At 48.7% G+C, this 19,978-nt stretch overlaps 1 protein-coding gene across 2 annotated transcripts in view; it reads right to left on the bottom strand.

Annotated features, from left to right (window-relative positions):
* LOC114707556 (Grid2 interacting protein) overlaps positions 1–10,912 on the bottom strand; it is a 35,803-nt gene extending 24,891 nt beyond the window's left edge. Inside the window, exons 1-2 of one of the 2 annotated variants that reach the window (XM_028890313.2) lie at positions 10,504–10,912; positions 5,592–5,746 (exon numbers count right to left, since the gene is read on the bottom strand). In XM_028890313.2, the coding sequence (XP_028746146.2) occupies positions 5,592–5,746; positions 10,504–10,899 (551 nt within the window). In that variant the 5' untranslated portion in view covers positions 10,900–10,912. Of the gene's footprint in view, positions 1–4,089; positions 4,217–5,591; positions 5,747–10,503 lie in introns of those variants that run through there. The other variant, XM_028890311.2, reaches the window with a different exon arrangement.
* Positions 10,913–19,978: the final 9,066 nt, after the last annotated feature.

Below are 19,978 nucleotides of genomic sequence, written 5' to 3'. Positions count from 1 at the left end.
TCATTCTCAACCAGAGGCAATTTTGCGCCCACCTCTACCCCCTGAGGACATCTGGCACTATCTCAAGACATTTTTTTTTTTCTTTTTTGGCTGTCACAAAATGACAGCTGGGAGAAGGGTGTGCTGTTGGTGCTCTAGTGAGTAGAGGCCAAGGCTTCCAAACAACTTTAGTGCACAGGGCAGCTCCCAAAGTCAAATTGAGTCATCTGCTCTGGGGAAAAGAGACCCTCCACATGGGAAGTCAACACTAATTGATCACACACTACGCTGAGCACTTTGGCCAACATCAGCCCATATAATTCCCCCAATAACTGTATTATACATATTTTAAAAAAATTTTGTGTGTGGTATGCATGTGCATCTTATGCATGCTTGCATGAATGTGGGTGCATGTAAGTGTGCATGCTCTTATGTGCTTATGCATGTGGAGGGCCTCCATCAGTCTTCCGCCTCGCTCATTAAGGGAAGGTCTCTCAATCAAACCCAGAGCTGATCGATAAGGCTAGTCTTGCTAGCCTGCTTGCTCTGGGGACCCTCATCTCTGTTTTCTGAGGCTGAAATTACAGATGGACGATCAACGTGGGTTCTGGGGATCTGAACTCTGGTTTCTCATGCTCATGCCAAAAGCACATGCACCACTGAGCCACTTTCCCAGCCCTTATATATAAATATTTTTATTTTTCATTCTTTTGAGACAGGGTGTCTGGCCGGTCTCAAACTCATATAGAGATCTACCCACTTCTGCCTCCCAAGTACTGAGATTAAAGGAGTGTGCTACCATAACTGGTTTGTTTTATTTTATTTGATAAAGGGTCTCACTATGTAGCTCTGGCTGACCTGGAACTCATTATGTAGACCAGGCTGGCCTCGAACTCACAGAGACCTGCCTGCCTCTGTTTGCCAAGTGCTGGGATTAAAGACAGGTGCCATCACCCCTGGATTTCTTTATTTTTCAATATTTCTCTCTCTCTCTCTCTCTCCTCTCTCTCTCTCTCTCTTCTCTCTGTGTGTATGTGTGTGATATCCTTGCCTTAGTGTGCATGTAGAGGTCAGAGGTCAACGTGGGCTGTCTTCCTCAATTGCTCTCTACCTTATTTTCATCCAGACAGGCTCCCTCACTGAACATGGAGTGAACTGATTAGGCAGGATGGCCAGTGGGCCCCAGGGATCCTGGCTCCACCTCCCCAGCACTGGGATGACAGGCTGTGCCATTGCCCCTGGCTTTCCCGTGAGTGCTAGAGAGCCAGACTCAGGTCCTTCGCTTTTCACAGCAAACACTTTATCCATTAAGCTCCTGTCTCTCCAGCGTGAGTATAGCATATAAATATTGTGTGTGTGTGTGTGTGTGTGTGTGTGTGTGTGTGTGTGTGTGTGTCTAGGAGATCACACCCAGGTCTTGGGCATACTAGGAAAGAACGCTACCACAGGACTACCTCCTGTTTTTGTTTTTCTTTCTTTGTGATGATGAGGTCTCTTGATGTAGCTCAGGCTGGTTCTGAACCCCATGTGTAGACTCAAACTTGCAACCCTACCTACCTCAGGCGCCTGAGTACTAGGTTTACTAAAAGTGTGCACCCCCATGTTTGGCTCCAAGGCATCATGGTGTCATTGACACTTACCACCAAATAAAAGAGGTAAAGGGACACAGGTGGTCCCTCCTCCACATCCAGGCCTCCAGCTTACCTCTTTTTTGCTTATAGTCAGCACAACTCACCTATCTAGAATCCTGTTGGGAGCACATAGGATAAACCCTATCTATCAGACAGTCTATGGATATCAATTACTTGCTCAAGGTTGTACCATCCATGAAGGGACCCCAGGCCTCCAGGTGGAAATTCCAAATCACACAACTTTAGCCACGCCAGCTGCTACCTACCTTGCCCTTCCCCCCGCCGCCCCCCCCCCAAAAAAAAACCCTGCTCTTTCTGTTTCCTCCCGGACACATCACACTTTCCAAACAGCCTGTCCTGTCCTAATTAGAAAGCCATTTTATCACTTAATCAGACTGGGATTCCTTGGGGGACAGACCCAAATTAGGCTCCGAGTGGCAGCAAGAAATGCATAAGGGAACAGGATGCCTTTGCAAATTGTGGCCGCAAACCTGGACACATTCAAGGTCTTCACTGTCCTGAAGGATAGTCACTCACTCTATATTTATATTAAATACTTAAAGTGTAATTAATGAGAGCCAGATAAACTATATATATGACAGTTTCCACGTTATGTAGCCGAGGATGACCTTGAACTTCTGAGCCTTCTACCCCCACCTCCCTAAGGCTGAGATTATAGGCATACACTGCTTTCTCTGTTTTGTTTTGTTTCATTCTGTTTCTCTGTGTAGACTTGGTTGTCAAGAAACTCACTCTGTAGCCCAGGCTGGCCTGGAACTCATGAAGATCTGCCTGGCTCTGCCTCCTGAGTGCTGAGTGTTGGGGTTAAAGGTGTGCGCTGCCGCAGACCAGCCACCATGCCTGGTTGTTTGCAGTGTTGGGAACTGACTCCAGGGCCTTGCTATACAACCCAGGCTGCCCACACATGTGCAGTCTTTCTGCCTCAGCCTCCCAAGTGCTGGGATTACTGCTGTGTGGTCATCCACATTTATGAGAAGTTCATCCATATTAAATAACCACATGTACTTAGTGGCTACTGTGGGAGAGGACTCAGGATCCTGGTCTCCTCCACAGCTCTTCTCCCTTCTGCTTGGGTCATTGCAGTCACCCCCAATTCGACCCCCATCATAGGCCATACTTCTGTGTTCCAAGTGGATTCTAACCTCCTTGGGAAGATTATTCATTTATTATTTATTTATAGCTGTGGATTTGATAAATTACCCGGGCTGGCTTTGAACTTGTGATCCTCCAGCTTTAACCTCCCAAGTAGCTGAGATTTTAGATGTAGCTCTAAAGAAAGCTTTACATACGCACACACACACACAATCTATCATGATCATCATCATCATCACCATTACCACCTACCACCTTTTGTCTATTCAACCTCTTATTTAAGCCTTGTCTTGGCTCCTTGGACCAGGGGAGTGATTCCCCATTGTCTTCATTTAATGGCAAGCCAGGGTGCCCATGCTCTTGCCTTCTGGAACTAGATGCTTGTTGTTGAACTCTTCTTGGCGACTGACCTTCCTGTCCCCAGAACTCACTTCCAGACCCCTCTGTGACCCAACTTTCTGAGGTGTAGTGCTGACACCTGCTGAGTCCCTGCCCTGATTGCAGGAGTCTGAATTAGCAATGGGATGCCCCTGAGCTTGGATCTCAGAATTAGCTAGGGAGGCTGTTATGCTTCCTTGTCCCTTCTGAGACAAGGAAGACTCCAAAAGACTCCACTCAAATCCCCAACACCCCAAGAGCCCAGCACACGTTGGCAGCTGGCCAGCTCCAGGAAGGGAGGTATTAGGAAGTGCAGAACGGTTGGAAGGGTGGTGGTTGGGGGGAAGGCGTTGTCTGAAGTCCCCCCCTCCGCCGCTGCCATATTACCCTCCTTTCGGAGCCCAGCTGGGCGCCGCCCCCTCCTCCAACAACCTCCCCAATTTTCCTGTCGCACTTGACACCCGCTGGCAACACAGACTTTCCATTCATCCTCCCAGCAGCACCCCAGGGAAGCAGCGGGCCACCGGGGCATCCCGGAGTGTCCAGGGGTTCCCGCTTTTTCCAGGCTCTAAATCTAGACCACCTCCTCCCTCCCTGATCTTCAGTTGACAGGGGCCTGTCGGTCGCTTGGGAACGAAAAGCAGCCAGCAGAGAGGCAGCTACCGCTGCCGCTGTCCCAAGAGAGGTGGCGGAGAAAGAAGCCCCGCAGCATCGAGATGAAACCAGGAAATCTGAGCGAGCCTCCAGCTGAGTCTGGCCTGGAGATAAACGCACCAAGTTCCCTGGGGACCGTCGCGTCCCCTACAAGCCCAGCCCTCATGGAACTGGGCAGAATCGAGCTCTGCCTATCTGTCACCTCCCCAGGAAGTCCTCAGCCCCCTGCACCAGCTCCGCGACAAATTCCGCCCTAGAAATAACTTTTTTTTTTTCTATCCAGAGCTTTTTTTTTTTTTTCATCTCCCCAACAAGAGTCAGTCCCCTTACTCACCCCAGGCAGCTCATGGTGGCCTCTTTCGGTGGCCTCCAATGCGTTTCGCTGCAGAGTCAAGATGCTGAGCCCTGGCTGGTGGGGGCGGGGGGCTGGCCAGCCCAGTCCCTGACATTGGCCAGGCCCAGAGGGAGGGGCAGACGGCGGGGTGAATGGCAGCGAGGGGAGGGGGCAGACTGAGCCCGGGAAGGGGGAGGGGTCGGGGTAATCGCTGGCCCCAGAGGCAAGAGCCTGGAGAGAAAGCCCAGCAGGACTCACAGCAGAGTCTGAAAAACCTCAGAGGCTGTCCGATGGAAGCCGTATATACGATACGGCACTCAGTGAAGGAGGCCAGGGATCCGAGATATTCCTGGGTCACCTCAAGCCAGGACCCGCCAGGAATTTTCTCCAATAAACTTAAGGTGAAACAGCTAACTGCATTCAAGAGCCTGTGACAGCCACTGACTTTGTTCTGTGATCCTCTCAGAACCTCAACTTGAATATGAACGGAGTGTCCTTCAAGGATCTAATGCCATTCTTGGCACACATCTGTCACCACCACCACCGTCCTCCTCCTCACCATCGTCAAACTGATATCAAAGAGCTCTAGTGTAGGGGCTGGGGAGATGGCTCAGTGGATAGGGTGCCTGCCCAGCAAAGCACGAAGACCTAAGCTCCATCCTCAGCACTGACAAAGAAAGCCACATGCAGAGGCTCGCTGTAACTCCAGTACTGAGGTGGGGGAGGGGCTGGCAGGTGGAAACCTGGGCCTCCCTGCCTGACCAGCCAGTCTAGCTGAAATGGGGAGCACCAGGTTCAGTGAGAGACTTGTCTCAAAATATAAGGTGGAGATGGCTGGGTATGGTGTCTCCGACAACTTTAATTCCAGAACTCAGGAGACAGAGGCAATTTGAGACCAGCCTGGGTTATATAGCAAGGTCCAGGCCATCCAGGGCTACACAGTAAGACCCTGTACACACACACACACACACACACACACACACACACACACACACACACAAATAGAAAGAGCCTGAAGTGGTGGTTCACACCTGTAATTACATCCCTTGGGAGGCTGCCGCAGGAGAACCTTGGGTTCAAGGCCAACCTGGGTGTCATAAGGAGACCCTATCTCAAAAGATTAAAAAACAAGGGGGGGGGAGGCATTAAGAGACAGATAGTGGGCATTGTCTGTAGGATTGGGTGGGTGTCAGGACCCACAACTTCATATTGCTCCACTGCTCAGTCACATACGGAGCTGAGCGTGTCTTGGTATTTTATGGGAGATTCCTGACATCTTGGTTTGGGTGGAGTCAGAAAGCGATGGCTCATTTACCTCAGGAGGTGATCCTTCACAGGCCAGCACTAGCCATCCCTTTCACTATCACCAACACAACCACCATGATAGTTCACCTTTTTCACCAGCTCGAGAGGGCAGGCCTCATGTCCCACTTGGACTGGAAAGACCACCCTCCTTGAATGCAACCCACTTGGTCTTCCCATCTTGCCATCAGCAGAGGTACCTGAGGTTGTCCAGGACTGGCCCCTGGGCCTCGATGGGCAGCACCAGAGTAAGAGCCCACACCAGCTCATCCACTTGTTGCTCAGCAGCAAACTGCTTCAGGGCAGCGAACACCTGCTCTTTGGCTGTTGGCTGGTCCCCCAAGATGTCATCTACCTGCAAGGAGAGGATCCCAGGTAGATCCATGGGGAGTCCTCAGTTTACCTCCACAGGATAGCTGGCCCAGGAAGCACTGGCCACCGGGCCTCACCTCTAACCGCTCAGCTGTCCTTGAGAGAGAGAGACTATTAACATCTTCATTCTGTAGCTAACGAGCTCAGGCCACAGAGGCTGACAGAGGAGAGGACTTGCAGAGAAATGACTTGTGGGAGGACAGTTCAAAGTTATCAGCTCAGGCTTTGAACCCAGGAGCCGCAACTGTTTGCTTGTTGCTGTTGTTTTTAAACATTTCTTCGCGCATCTGCATCTGCGGAAGTCAGAGAACAACTTGGCAGGAGTCAGTTCTCTCCCATCATGTGGGTTCTAGGGATTGAACTCAGGTCATTGGGCTGTGGGCGAGTCCCTTTGCTCGCTGAGCCATTTCATCAGCCCAGGAGCAGCCATTCCAGGGAATCCAAGGATCAAAGGACTTAATATAAGTGCTTAAACACGTGCCAGGCACTCGCTAATTGCTAGTTACTATTATTATAATACTATGCTGGTGTTCCGTTCCACAGCACTGTTTGCTAAGGGTCCCTACAGAGAATATTCTGGTTCCATAAAAGCACTGTAGAAGGTGTGCCCTGCTATGAATTTTAACTCTCTCTGAACTTTTTTCTGGGTGTTCTTTCTCTTCATGCCCGTAACTAGCTAATGTTAATAAGGGAACATCTATTCAGAGGGGTGTGGGGGCCATTGAACCTGGGTGTGCAAATGCACACAATGTCCCCAGAAAGTAGCTTGTTAATATACCCAAAGCTCCCTCTCTCTCATTAGTTTTTGTTTCTGTTTTGCAGCACTGAGGATGGAATCCAGGGTTTTTTTCATGCGAGGCAAGTGTCACGAAGCTGCATTCCCCAGTGCCTCTTTGTGTGTGTGGTGTTTACGTGTGTACATGTTCTTGTGTGCACATGTGGAAGCCAGAGGACATTATCAGGCATCATCCTCAGTGGCTCTCCACTCTCAGTCTTTTTTCCCTTTTTATTTTGAGATGGCCCCACTCAGCTGTCCAGGCTGAGCTTGAATCTCCACTGCAGCCAGGCAGGCCTTGAACTTGTCATCCCCCTGCCTCAGCCTTCTGAGTAGCTGAGATAACTAACAGGCCTGTGCCACCAGACTGAGCTGGTTTTCTTTTCCTTTTCCTTTTTCACTCTCTCCTCTCCCTCCCTCCCTCCCCCCTCTCTCCATTTCTTCCTTTCTGTCTTTCTTTTTTGGACAGGTTCTTGCTAAGCAGTCCAGTCTGGTCTCAAACTTGGTCTCCTGCCTCCACCTTTCAAGTGCCTTGGATCAGGCATGTATCACCACACCTGGCTAAAGTCCATTCTTTCCTTCAATGACCTGATATCCATGAATTCCTTCAATGTCCTGACAAAGCAGGTGCATGACGACCTGTGCGGGAAGTTTAATCTTTCTGTTTGTCAATACATTTTTATTACATTGTGTGTGTGTGTGTGTGTGTGTGTGTGTGTGTGTGTGTGTGTGCACCACAACACATGTGTGGAGGTCACAGGACAATTGCTGGAGTCGGTTCTCTCCTCTACTGTGGATTCCAGGAACTGGATTTGGGGGTCAGGCTTTCACAGCAAGTGTGGCTTTTCCTGATGAGCCATTTGCTGGTCCTGCTACTGAACCTTGGAACTGAATTCATGTCTGACTGCTTCTTCCTTCCTTCCTTCCTTCCTTCCTTCCTTCCTTCCTTCCTTCCTTCCTTCCTTCCTTCCTTTTAATATTTATTTTATTATGTATACAGTGTTCTGCCTGCATGTGTCTCTGCAGGCCAGAAGAGGGCACCAGATCTCATTACAGATGGTTGTGAGCCACCATGTGGTTGCTGGGAATTGAACTCAGGACCTCTGGAAGAACAGCCAGTGCTCTTAACCACTGAGCCATCCCTCCAGTCCCCTGACTGCTTTCTTAAAAAACAAAACCAAAAACATATGGGGCTAAAGAGACAGCTCTGTGGTTAAGAGTGCTTGTGCCCCTTCCAGAGGACCTGGGTTGGGTTTCTAGAACCCACCTTGGACAGCTCATAACCTCCTGTAACTCCAGTTCCAGGGATCCAATGCCTTCTTCTGGCCTCCATGGGTACTGCACAAACATGGTACACGTACACTCAGCCATTCACACATATACATAAAATAAATCCTTTAAAAATGTATTATTGTGTATGTGTGTGCCCAAGTGTGGAGTTCAGAGGACAACCTTGTGAAGTTGGTCCCCTCCTTCCACCTTTACATGGATTCTGGGGATGGAATTCTGGTCGCCAGGCTCGTGTGGCAAATGCCTTTTTATACTGAGCTATCTTTAAGGTTCCCCAATTGCTTTCTAGGTGGTTCCACTAATGCATCATAGCAGACTTTCTAGAGCAGTGAGAGTAGAGAATGAGTTAGCATTAGCAGGTGACATCGAGGGACTCTAAGCGGAGGCCACTGTGTGCGTGTTTGAATCCTAACACTTGGAATCTTGGCATGTCACTGTCAATATGCCCATCAGCTGTTACGGCTCCTCACCTGATTTCAGTCCAGCCTCAAGCACAGGACCTGGCACACAGCAGGTTCTCCATGCATAACTATGTGGTGGATCTAAAGGGCGGTGGCAGCCACACAGCATTTCCTAAGGTCCCCTGCTCTCCTCTGTTGTCTTCAAAGGGGTTAGGACAGTCTGTAACACCAGCCACCACCTCCGCCACCACCCCCTGCACCACCTGTGACACTGCAAGGACTGCAGGTTTGGAATCAAAGCCAGCAGCAATAGCCTCGTTTCAAGAGTGTGTGGCTAGCTGCAAGGATGCTTTATGTAAGAAAGGAAAAAATAGCTCCCCCTCCTGGGGCCCAGGCCACAGAGCGGTTTCGGTGTCAGTTATTACCCAGATGTTTCCAACCTACATCTAACCATGCGGCTCCATCACGGGACACTAATGGATTTTCTATTAAATACCAGCGATTTAAAGGAGCAAAAACTGGGGCAGGCAGAGTACTGGTGGGAACCTGGGTGGGGGGAGCTGGTTATTATAAACCAGTGAGGGTTCCACAGAGGCCATATTTTATTGGGATCTACCTACTTTTCGGGAGTGCTTGGTAAGCCCCAACCAGAAAAACATTGCGTCAGACCTTCCCTGATTGCCAAGCAGAGTCTATTTTCACCAGTTCTGCTCCCTGGGCGGGTCTATATGTCCACTCTGCCTTATTGGGGCCTCTAAGCATGCTGCCTTCAAACTCTGCAGGACTTAGATGAGACAAGCTTTCAGCTCCCCTCATCCCAGCAAATCATCTGGGACAGTAGCAAACATGATTTATTTTCTTTTTCTTCCTTCCTTCCTTCCTTCCTTCCTTCCTTCCTTCCTTCCTTCCTCTCTCTCTCTCTCCCTCTCTCTTCTCTCCCTCTCTCTCTGCATTTTATACATCCCTGGCTAGCCTCAAACACTCTAAATAGGAGGAGATGACCTTGAACTATTTTTTTTAACATTTTAAAATTTTATTTTATATGTTAAGGGGGAGGCAAATGCATGCCATATCATGCCAGCTGGGATCCGGGATCAGAAGACAACCTACAGGAGTCTCCCCAGCATTTCTCCCTACGGCCCCTTTCATCTCTGAAGCTTCATGTTGGGATGAGGGAATCTTACATGGTTATTAGCCATTCTAGAAAACTGTCTGGACCTCTGTAGAAAACTTTGTGTGGGTGGACAGTGAACTTCTTTAGTTTAGCTTCTGAGACCCCCCAAACCCTAGTGGTCACCCCCCACACCTGCCCAGGGCCAAGATTGAGGAGTTTCCCTTCTATGGAGCACAGGCTCAGGAGTTCACATATCCTTGTCAAGAAGTAGAAGCCGAGTTTCCAGGTTCAGCATCCAGGTGAAATAGAACGTTTGTTTCAGAGAATTCCCTGGCCACTCACAAGTTCACTCTGTTCTGCTGGTGCCTGGACAAATGAGGAGCAGGGACATCTGTCTGTCTGTCTATCTACTTGCCTACCTATCATCTATCTATCTATCTACCTACCTATCTTCTATCTATCTATCTATCTATCTATCTATCTATCTGCCTACTTACCTACTTATCATCTACCCATCTACCTATCATCTACCTATCTGCTTACCTATCATTTATCTATCTACCTACTTGTCACCTACCTACCTACTTGTCATCTGTTTGCCGATCTACTTATCAATCATCTATTTATCACTCACTGGTCTATCTACCCTACCTGTTTATATCTATCTACGGAGGCTCGTATCATCTATCTATCATCTATCTATCTATCTATCTATCTATCTATCTATCTATCTATCTATCATCTATCTATCTATCTGCCTGTTATCTACTTACTTACCTGTCTAGCTTTCATCTATCAAACATCTATTAATTTATATATCACCTGTTTATCATCAATCAATGAATTATTCAGCTATGAGCCATTTATTTTGGAGGCAGGGTCTCACTATGTAGCCCAGGCTGGCTAGGAACTTGCTTTGTAAATCTTCCTCAAGAACTTTGGTCACCCAGCACTCGGGGAGCAGAGGCAGACAGATCTCTGAGTTCAAGGTCAGCCTGGTCTACAGATAGAGTTCCAGGATAGCCAGGGCTACACAGAGAAACCTTGTCTCCAAAAACCTAAAACAAACAACAAGACAAATAGACAGACAAACAATAAGAACTTCGCTCAGCTAGCAGCCCAGGACCGTGCCCAGCCGGTTCTTGCTCTGGGCGCCCTACCTTGCAGCTGAACTCCTGGGCCTTGCGCCTGCGCTCTCTGTGCACAGCATCTGGTCTGGGGCGGCCAGCCAAACGCAGCAGTTCGCGGCCCAGCGGGAGGCTGCGGCCAGATCGTGGGGCTAGCCAGGCTGCTGTCAAGGCTGTGGGGCCACCCTCGGGGCCAGGGAGTACACCGAGGCTGGGTGGCACTCGAGGGCAGCGTCGTGCCAAGCGCACGAGGTGCTCTCTGCTCAGGCCACCCACAGCCAGCCCCTCCACCTCCAGAATCTGGTCCCCAGGCCGCAGCCCCCCAGCGTGCGCGCTGCTTCCTTCAGCCACCTCCATCACGAAGCAGGGCCCAGAGCCGGCCAGCTGGAAGCCGAAGTCCTCAGGCCAGCCTTGGTTGGTGGCTGGCATTGCTGCTGTGTCGGTACCGCTGGAGAGAGAGGAGAGGGAGAGAAGCCGGTATGGTTCTGTATGTAGGTGGAGGTCTGCTTAGGCCAGAGTCCCTCTGCTGGTTTGCTGGACACAGACAGGTGTCATATCCTGTTATATCCCACAGATACATCATAGGGGCTGGGGACACACATGCGGCTTTCAGAAAGAGGGTGGAGGACAGCTGGCGTGCTGCTTCAGTGGCCAGGGGATGCCAAGGCTAAGTGTGTGTGTGTGTGGGGGGGAGTCTCTGAAGACATCACCAATCTGCATTGTCCTTAGCTCTGGACTGTATAGAGAAATAGTCTCCCGCTGTTATGAAAGACATGGTATTTACTTGAAATCTTAACTTGAGGTTCTTGGTTTGGTTTGGGTTTGTAGTGCTGCAGGTTTGACCACAGGGTCTACCTCTGAGCCACGCCCCCCCCCCCCCCCCCCATAGCGGGGATGGCAGGCAAGTGCTCTACCACTGAGCTTTACCTCCAGCTCTCTTTTTAAAAATTTCTCATTAAGTTGCCAGGCTGGCCTAGAACTAAAGAACTCTGTAGTCTAGGAAGGCTCTGAGCTTGTGATCCACCTGCCTCTCAGCCTCTCAAGTAGCTAAGACTACATCCTGCACCACCAGGCCCTGTTTTCTTTGTTTGTTTGTTTTGGTGAATGAGGTCACAATTTGGGCCAGGGCCTGCTTTATGTCTGGCTTCCAGGAGACATCCATTTCCCAACGTTTCCTCTTCCTCTTCTTCTTTTTTCTTTTCTTTTCTTTTTTTTTTTTTTTTTTTTTTTTTTGGTTTTTCGAGACAGGGTTTTGTAGCTTTGCACCTTTCCTGGAATTTACTCTGTAGACCAGGCTGACTTCCAGCTCACAGAGATCCACCTGCCTCTGCCTCCCGAGTGCTGAGATTAAAAGTGTGCGCCACCATCGCCCGGCAAAGTTCCCTCTTCTTAACTCCTTTACATCTGCTAAAACCTTCTCTCAGTCCCAAATGAACCATATGCTCAAGTAACCTTAGCGATGGAGCAGGAGGAGAGGTCCCAATGGCCATGGACAACCCCTGAGTAGGCTTTGTGAATCTCCCCAGAGCCAGGCTGCTGGTGGGGCCTGGTATCCCGGATTCCAGGAAGACTGAGGCAGTAGGATCTCGAGTTCAAAGCTAGCCTTGATAACTTAGGGAGACTTCGTCAGAAAATAAAAATATCCTCACCCACAGCAAACACACACAGACATACGTAAAGATTTTAAAAACCTGAAAAACATTTACATTTTAAATAGATGTCTTGCTAAGTTACCCAGACTTGTGTTTTGTTTTTGTTTTTGCCTTTATTTTTTATTTTTTAAGAAAAGGTCTTGGTCTTGGTTCTCTTCTAAATGTAGAGCAGGCTGGCCTTGAACTCACAGCAATCCCCCTGCCTCTGCCTCTGGAGTACTGGGTTTACAGGTGTGAGACACTACAATAGGCCCTGCCCAGGATAGGCTTGAACTTGCATCCTGCAGGTCTCAGGGTTTTGATCCTTTGGTTGTCACTGACACGAGGTATGGTTGGGCCTTTCCTTTTGAGTCAAGACTCTTCTGTTCCTCATTAGCAAGGGATGGCATGACTGATCGGGGGCCTCTGAGGAGGAGTTATCTGTCCTCCAAAGAGACCCCTTGTGTGAGCTGCTGGGGTGTCCTCAGAACACATACTCAAAGGGATGGGCTAGTCTGGCTGGGAGAATTTGTGTTTCTGTCTGTTTTGGGGGGGGGTAGAATTTCTTACAGAAGACTTCACAGGGCTTCTGCATGGTGGGCAATATGTGATGTGATGTCTGTGTGTGTTTCCATGTGCTTGCCTGTGTGGGTGAGTGCATATGAGTGAGTGTGTGTAGCGTTTGTTTGTGGAGGCCAGAGGAAAAATATTGGGTGCCGGTTCCTCAGGTACCATTCACTTTTTTTTTTTTTGAGACATAGTCTCTCATTGGCTTGGAACTCTCCTCCACATAGGCCAGATTGACTGGTCATCTGCCTGTGTCTGTCTGTCTGTCTTCTCAGCTCTGAACTGCCATGCTCTGCCTTTTTTCTTTTTTCTTTTTTTTTTTTTTTAACTTTCTCCATGTGGCCTCTAAGGATTAAACTCAGTTTACTGGTTGAACCATCTCTTCAGCCATCTTTTTTATTTTTTAAGGCAGGGTCTTACTATGTAGTCCAGGCTAGCCATGAACTTGTGGTGATGATGTGTTCCCCGATATATCGTGCACCCTAATAAACTTGTCTGGGGTTAGAGAACAGAACAGCCACTAGACAGACATAGAGACCAGAAAATGGTGGCACACACACCTTTAGTCCTAGCATTCCAGAGGCAGAGAGCCATCTGGATCTCTGTGAGTAAGGCATGGTGACTCACACCTTTAATCCCAGGAAGTGATGGCAGAAAGCAGAAAGGTATATAAGGCATGAGGACCAGGAACTAGAGCCTGGTTAAGCTTTCAGGCTTTCGAGAAGCAGTTCAGCTGAGACCCATTTGGATAAGTACACAGAGGCTTCCGGTCTGAGGAAACAGGATCAGCTGAGGAATTGCGAGGTAAGGAAGCTGTGGCTTGTTCTGCTTCTCTGATCTTCCAGCATTCACCCTGATACCTGACTCCAAGTTTGATTTTATTAATAAGACTAAGATTCATGTTACATGAACTCACAGAAATCTTCCTGACTTTAGCTTCCTGAGTCCTGGGGTATCTGTTGTGTGTGTGTGGGTGTCTAAGGGTTCCTAGAAAGGCCCCAGAAAACTGTTTTTATTTTATTTTATTTTTGGCTTTTTTTCAAGACAGGGTTTCTCTGTGTAGTTTTGGTGCCTGTCCTGGAACTCACTTTGTAGACCAGGCTGGCCTCAAACTCACAGAGATCCCCCTGGCTCTGCCTCCCAAGTGCTGGGATTAAAGGTGTGCGCCACCACCGCCCGGCTGGTTTTTATTTATTTTTTTTTTTTTGGTTTTTCGAGACAGGGTTTCTCTTGTGTAGCTTTGCGCCTTTCCTGGAACTCACTTGGTAGCCCAGGCTGGCCTCGAACTCACAGAGATCCGCCTGGCTCTGCCTCCCAAGTGCTGGGATTAAAGGCGTGCGCCACCACCGCCCGGCTTGGTTTTTATTTTTTTAATGTGTATGTGTCTGTATATGTGTACATACTCAAAGAGTCCAGAAACGAATCTTGGGTTCCCCTGGAGTTGGAGTTATTGGCAGTTGTAAGCTCCCTGATGTGGGTGCTGGGAACCCGGGTTCTCTGGAAGAGCGGCCAGTGCTCTCAACCGCTGAGCCATCTCTCTAGCCCCAGGAAGGTTCTTTCCTTGCCACAGGATCTCATGTAGTCCAGGCTGGTCTCAAAGTTGCTGTGTGCCTCACACGGACCTTACATTCCTTCCTCTAGCTCCTTGGCTGGAATTATAGGCATGCATCACCATACGTGGTTTTGTGCTACCCTGGAGAGGGAACCCAGGGCTTCATGTATGCTGGGCCAGCCTTCTACCAATTAAACTGCATTCCTAGTGTAGGAAGGCTGAGTTTTAAGGACCCTGGACTCAGATGTCATTTAGTCTTCAGTGGGGTCTTGGAGACCTGCCTCCAGGAGTCATCTCAGGGACTCACTCTCTGAGGAAACACCCTTCCCAAGGAAGCCTGGGGAGTCACTACTTAGAACCTGGAGAGTTGAGGAAGGGAAGGGGACCCAGATTTCTAATAGCTTGATGAATTACGAGGACATGTCCTTTGGATGATGGGAAGTGAGGTGTCCTGTGTCACTTGTCACCAGTGAACACTGTGAGAATTCTTCACAACGGGCAGAGCGGAAACTGTTGCAGCCTGGGGTTGACAGGGAAGGTAGTGTCCATCCTGAGGCTACAGATAAAGCACCCCTAGTCCTCCTCTGCCCAAGGCTGGGTATGGGCTGTCAGGGATACTTCTCTGTCTCTTATCAAAACTGAGCTCCTGTGGTCCACTGGGAACAGGCAAGGTGGCGACATTGTCTCATCTTAGAGTAATCTGAAGTCAGTTCACGAACCACAGGAGGTGCTGAGTCCTGGGCTGGGGTATCAGCTCGGTTGACAGAGTGCCCACAAAGCAGGCATGAGGCCCTGGGGTCCGTCCATCCCTAGTACCTAATAAATCAGGCATATGGGTGCACAGCTATAATCCTAGCACGTGGGAGGTGGAGGCCGGAGAATCAGAAGTTCAAGGACAGCCTGGACTATGTAATGCCAGTCTGGGTTGCATGAGACCCCATTTCAAATAAAATAAATACATGTATGTCTGAGGGTGAAGCTGATGGTATTTTTGCCTAACGTGCACAAAGCCTCAGTTCCATCCCAGCACCACGTAAGGCCCCTTGGCACATGCATGTGATTCTAGGCTAGAAGTAACAGAACAAGAAGTTCAAGGTCATCCTTGGCTACATAACAAATTTGTGGCTAGCCTAGGTTATATGAGACCCAATGAGGGTGGCAGGAGAGGGGGGACTAAGAGACAGGAAATCTTGCCTAAATCACTTCATAAGTAATTTCAGCTCAGAATGTTGGAGCGGGCAGAGGCCCTAACAGCTATTTGTATTGCCCATTGCAGGCAGAAGGAGGGTTTCTATATGGCACCCTAAGACAGACGAGCAGGTCCTAACCCCAGGTTGGCCCTGTGGGAGACGGCAGAACGAGGCCCTTCCCATGGCCCTTTCTATAGCGTCTCCTTCCACCACACAGCTTCGTGTCGATAGTGAGAGACTGAGAAGCTGGGGGAGGTGGCACATGCCTATGATTGTGGCACTTAGGAGGCTGAGGAAGGAGGGTCGTGAGTTCAAGGCTGACCTGGGCTCATCTCAGAAGAACGAAGGGCTAACTTGGAACTGGATTTGGAGCTACGGCTCACAGTCTTCTTCCAAACACACTTATTCTGAGCAGCACATCTATGCTGGGTAGAACAGCTACCTAACGGGGCCCCTCGCCCCTTCCCACCCAGCCCGGTGAGTTCACCAGGATCAAAGAGGCTGGCAGCAAGACTGGCGGCAGAGCTCAGCTGGTGAAGGCACTTCTGTTACGCCTGAGGACAGGTGTTTTATCTCCGGACCCTCGCGCTGGCCTCTGACCTCCACACATGCGCGCTGGCATGTGTGCCGTCCCCCGTCACCTCCCACCCACCCACAGCAACACACAGTAAATCAGCTGTCAGCAGGCACCCAGGACTTCAGAACTGTGTCAGACTTTCTGATGTCTCTCTCTCTGTCCACCGAGAACTGACTGGACTGCCCTCGCCTTCTTCTTCTCCTGTCGCCTCATCCCCGACCCACCTCCACTCATCCACCCCAGGATGCTGGATCCCCAAAAGGCTGACTGAGTTAAAGTCATGTTGGGGGCTCCCAAGGTAGATTACTGGGTGTCATACCCGTTCCCCACTCCCCACATTTGCCTGCTCACCTGCCACTCTGAGGACTGTGGTGGTCAGAGGACGAGGCCGAACATTTGTAGAGCATCTAGGGACACCAGCTTTCTGTCGGCTCTGTGTCGCTCAGGGCCTTGGCATCGGTTACTGATGCCTCGGAGGGGACGGCTGGAGTTTCGAAGGCAAAGCGATCCTCTGGGTAACCTGAGAAGCTCCCAGTTACCAGGTAGACCAGCAGGAGGGCGGGACAGCTTGGCCAGTACCCAGGCTGTACAGAGGGGCAAGCAGTGGTCCTCAGGCAGACACGGAGACTTGCTGGGGTCATCTCACCGTGGCCCTGGAAGGCAGGTAGAGAGGATTCAAGTGGGGTTGGTTTTGGGTAGGGTGTGGTGGTGGTGGGAACATGGTCATCATCAGTTCACTGGGGCCAGTGATGGTAGAGTGAACTGGTAAGACTCAGTGGGACATATGATCCATGATCCACAGAAAATGTCACCCCAAGAGCCCCATGGGCTAGTGTTATTAGCAACAGAAAGGGAGACTCAATCCAGAGGAAGCAAGTGAGAGGATAGGGATGCAGCTCAGCTGGTAGAACACTCACCTAGAAAGAACAAACAAACTAATAACTTGGGGCTGGTGAGATGGATAAGCAGATAAAGAGGATTTGAGTTCATTCTCCAGCCACAAAGCGAAGGGGAGAATCAACTCATGCAAGTTGTCCTCCAACAGCCCCCCCCCCACACTAAATGTCAAAAAGGAAACCAATTCAGATGTGTCTGCATGGGGTGCTGACCAACCTGATTTTGGAAGTCAGTGGAGTCTTTATAGCTAAAGGCAGAAAGAAGCGTTCATAGCATTGTGCTTTAGTTGTTAGAGATGTTTCCTACTAGGGTATAGGTTAATGATTCTGATATTACAATGTACACACACACACACACACACACACACACACACACACACACACACACACTGGGATTGCCAGCATCACTCAGTGAACTGAACCCTCTAAGATAAATCTTTCTTGCTGTGATGGTTTGTGTGAATTGTCAAACTGACTCTATTTAGAATCACGTGGGAGAAAGGTCTCTGGGCATGCCTGTGGGGATTATCATGATTGAGTTAACTGAGGATCAAAGACTGGCCCACTGTGGGTGGCGCCATTCCCTAGTTGGTATGGTGAACTATGGAAGAGGAGAGGGGAGCTGGACAGCCGCATGCATTCATGGCTCTCTGCTTCCAGATTGTAAATGTGATGTGACCAGCTGCTTCAGCCTCCTGCTGCCTTGGCTTTCTCACCATGCTAGTGGACTATACCTTGAACAGTGAGCGAAAATAAACCTGTTCTCCCTTAAGCTGCGTTGGCCGGAATGTTTTATCACTGCAACCAGAAACCGGAAAAGAAATTAAGACACTTCCCTTAAGTTGTTTTTGCCAGAAATTTTGGATGCACCAATGAAAAAAAACCAGCCCACCCGTGAAGGAAGTAGAGGACATGTCCATAAATGTGTACTGACTTCCTTTTAGAGCCGTGGTTCCCAATTTCCTAATGCTGTGACTCTTTAATACAGTACCTCATGTTGTGGTGACCCCCCAACCATAAAGTTATTTTCGTTGCTACTTCCTAACTGTAATTTTGCTTCTGTTATGAATCAAATCTGTGTTTTCCAATGGGCTTAGTTGACCCCCATGAAAGGGTCATTTGACCCCCAAAGGAGTCGTGACTTACAGGTTGAGAACCATATAAGGTGGAGCAGAGGAAAAATGGTGGAGAAATTTGACAAATAATGCCTCAGGCTGCTACCAGGGTCAAAGGTCCACCTTAACACCGACAAATCACATATGTAGTACCTAGTCTTGAGTTGATATGATGACAGTTGCATTTATGGGTTCCCTAAACCCATAACCACACCAAGTATGGGAAAACAGCAGGGGACTCCAGTTTGAATTACCATTCACAATCCTTGATTCTTTAATGTTCTTAAAATGTGTGTGTGTTTGTGTGTGTGTGTGTGTGTGTGTGTGTGTGTGTGTGTGTGTGTGTGTGTGCAGGTGCACACAGAGGCCAAAAGAGGGTATCAAATCTTCATATCCTCAGGAGCTAGAGTTACAGGCAGTTTTGAGCCACTGAACATGGGTGCTGGGAAATGGACTCTGGTCCTCTGGAAGAGCAGCAGTCGCTCTTAACCACTGGGTCATCTCTCCCTTTAATGTTTTATTTTCTCTTATATTCTTATATTTTTTCACATTTATTTCTTTTTTTATTTTATTATATTTTATTTTATTTTACAATACCATTCAGTTCTATATATCAGCCTCGGGTTCCCCTATTCTCCCCCCTCCCACCCCCTCCACTTACCCCAGCCTATCCCCCATTCCCACCTCCTCCAGGGCAAATCCTCCCCCGAGGACTGCGATCAACCTGGTAGACTCAGTCCAGGCAGGTCCAGTCCCTTCCTCCCAAACTGAGCCAATTGTCTCTGCATAAGCTCCAGGTTTCAAACAGCCAACTCATGCAATAAGCACAGGACTTGGTCCCACTGCCTAGTTGCCTCCCAAACTGATCAAGCCAATCAACTGTCTCACTTATTCAGAGGGCCTGATCCAGCTGGGGGCCCCTCAGCCTTTGCTTCATAGTTCATGTGTTTTCATTCATTTGGCTATTTTTTTCAATAATTGAGTAAAACCGAAATTTATTATAAGTCACAGTCGTCCTAGGGACCTCCATGCTATATATATATAGCCTCTATGGTTCTATGGGTTGTGGTCTGATTGCTCTTTATTTTATATCTAGAATCCACTTATGAGTGAGTACATACTATGACTGTCTTTCTGGGTTTGGGTTACCTCACTCAGGATGATTTTTTCTAGTTCCATCCATTTGCCTGCAAATTTCATGCTTTCATTGTTTTTCTCTGCTGAGTAGTACTCCATTGTGTATATGTACCACATTTTTTCCATCCATTCTTCCGTTGATGGGCATCTAGGTTGTTTCCAGGTTCTGGCTATAACAAATAGTGCTGCTATGAACATAGCTAAGCATGTATCTTTATGGTATGAATCAGCATTCCTTGGGTATATGCCCAAGAGTGGGATGGCTGGGTCGTGAGGTAGTTCGATTCCTAATTTTCTGAGAAACCACCATACTGATTTCCACAGTGGTTGTATTAAGTTTACATTCCCACCAACAGTGGAGGAGTGTTCTCTTTGCTCCACATCCTCTCCAACATTGGCTGTCATTGGTGTTTTTGATCGTAGCCATTCTAACAGGTGTAAGGTGGTATCTCAGAGTTGTTTTGATTTGCATTTCTCTGATGATTAAGGATGTTGAGCATTACTTTAAATGTCTTTCAGCCATTTGTAGTTCTTGTTTTGTGAATTCTCTGTTTAGCTCTTTAGCCCATTTTTTAATTGGACTGTTCAATATTTTGATGTCTAGTTTCTTGAGTTCTTTATATCCTGTGGAGATCAATCCTCTGTCAGATGTGGGGTTGGTGAAGATCTTTTCCCATTCTGTTGGCTGTCTTTTTGTCTTATTGACTGTGTCTTTTGCCCTGCAAAAGCTTCTCAATTTTGAGAGGTCCCATTTATTAATTGTTGTGCTCAGGGTCTGTGCTGTTGGTGTTTTATTTAGGAAATGGTCTCCGGTGCCAATGCATTCAAGAGTGCTTCCTACTT

Source organism: Peromyscus leucopus, chromosome 23 (genome assembly GCF_004664715.2).
Source record: "Peromyscus leucopus breed LL Stock chromosome 23, UCI_PerLeu_2.1, whole genome shotgun sequence".
Taxonomy (NCBI): Eukaryota; Metazoa; Chordata; class Mammalia; order Rodentia; family Cricetidae; genus Peromyscus; species Peromyscus leucopus.
This window is presented reverse-complemented; position numbering and strand designations above follow the sequence as displayed.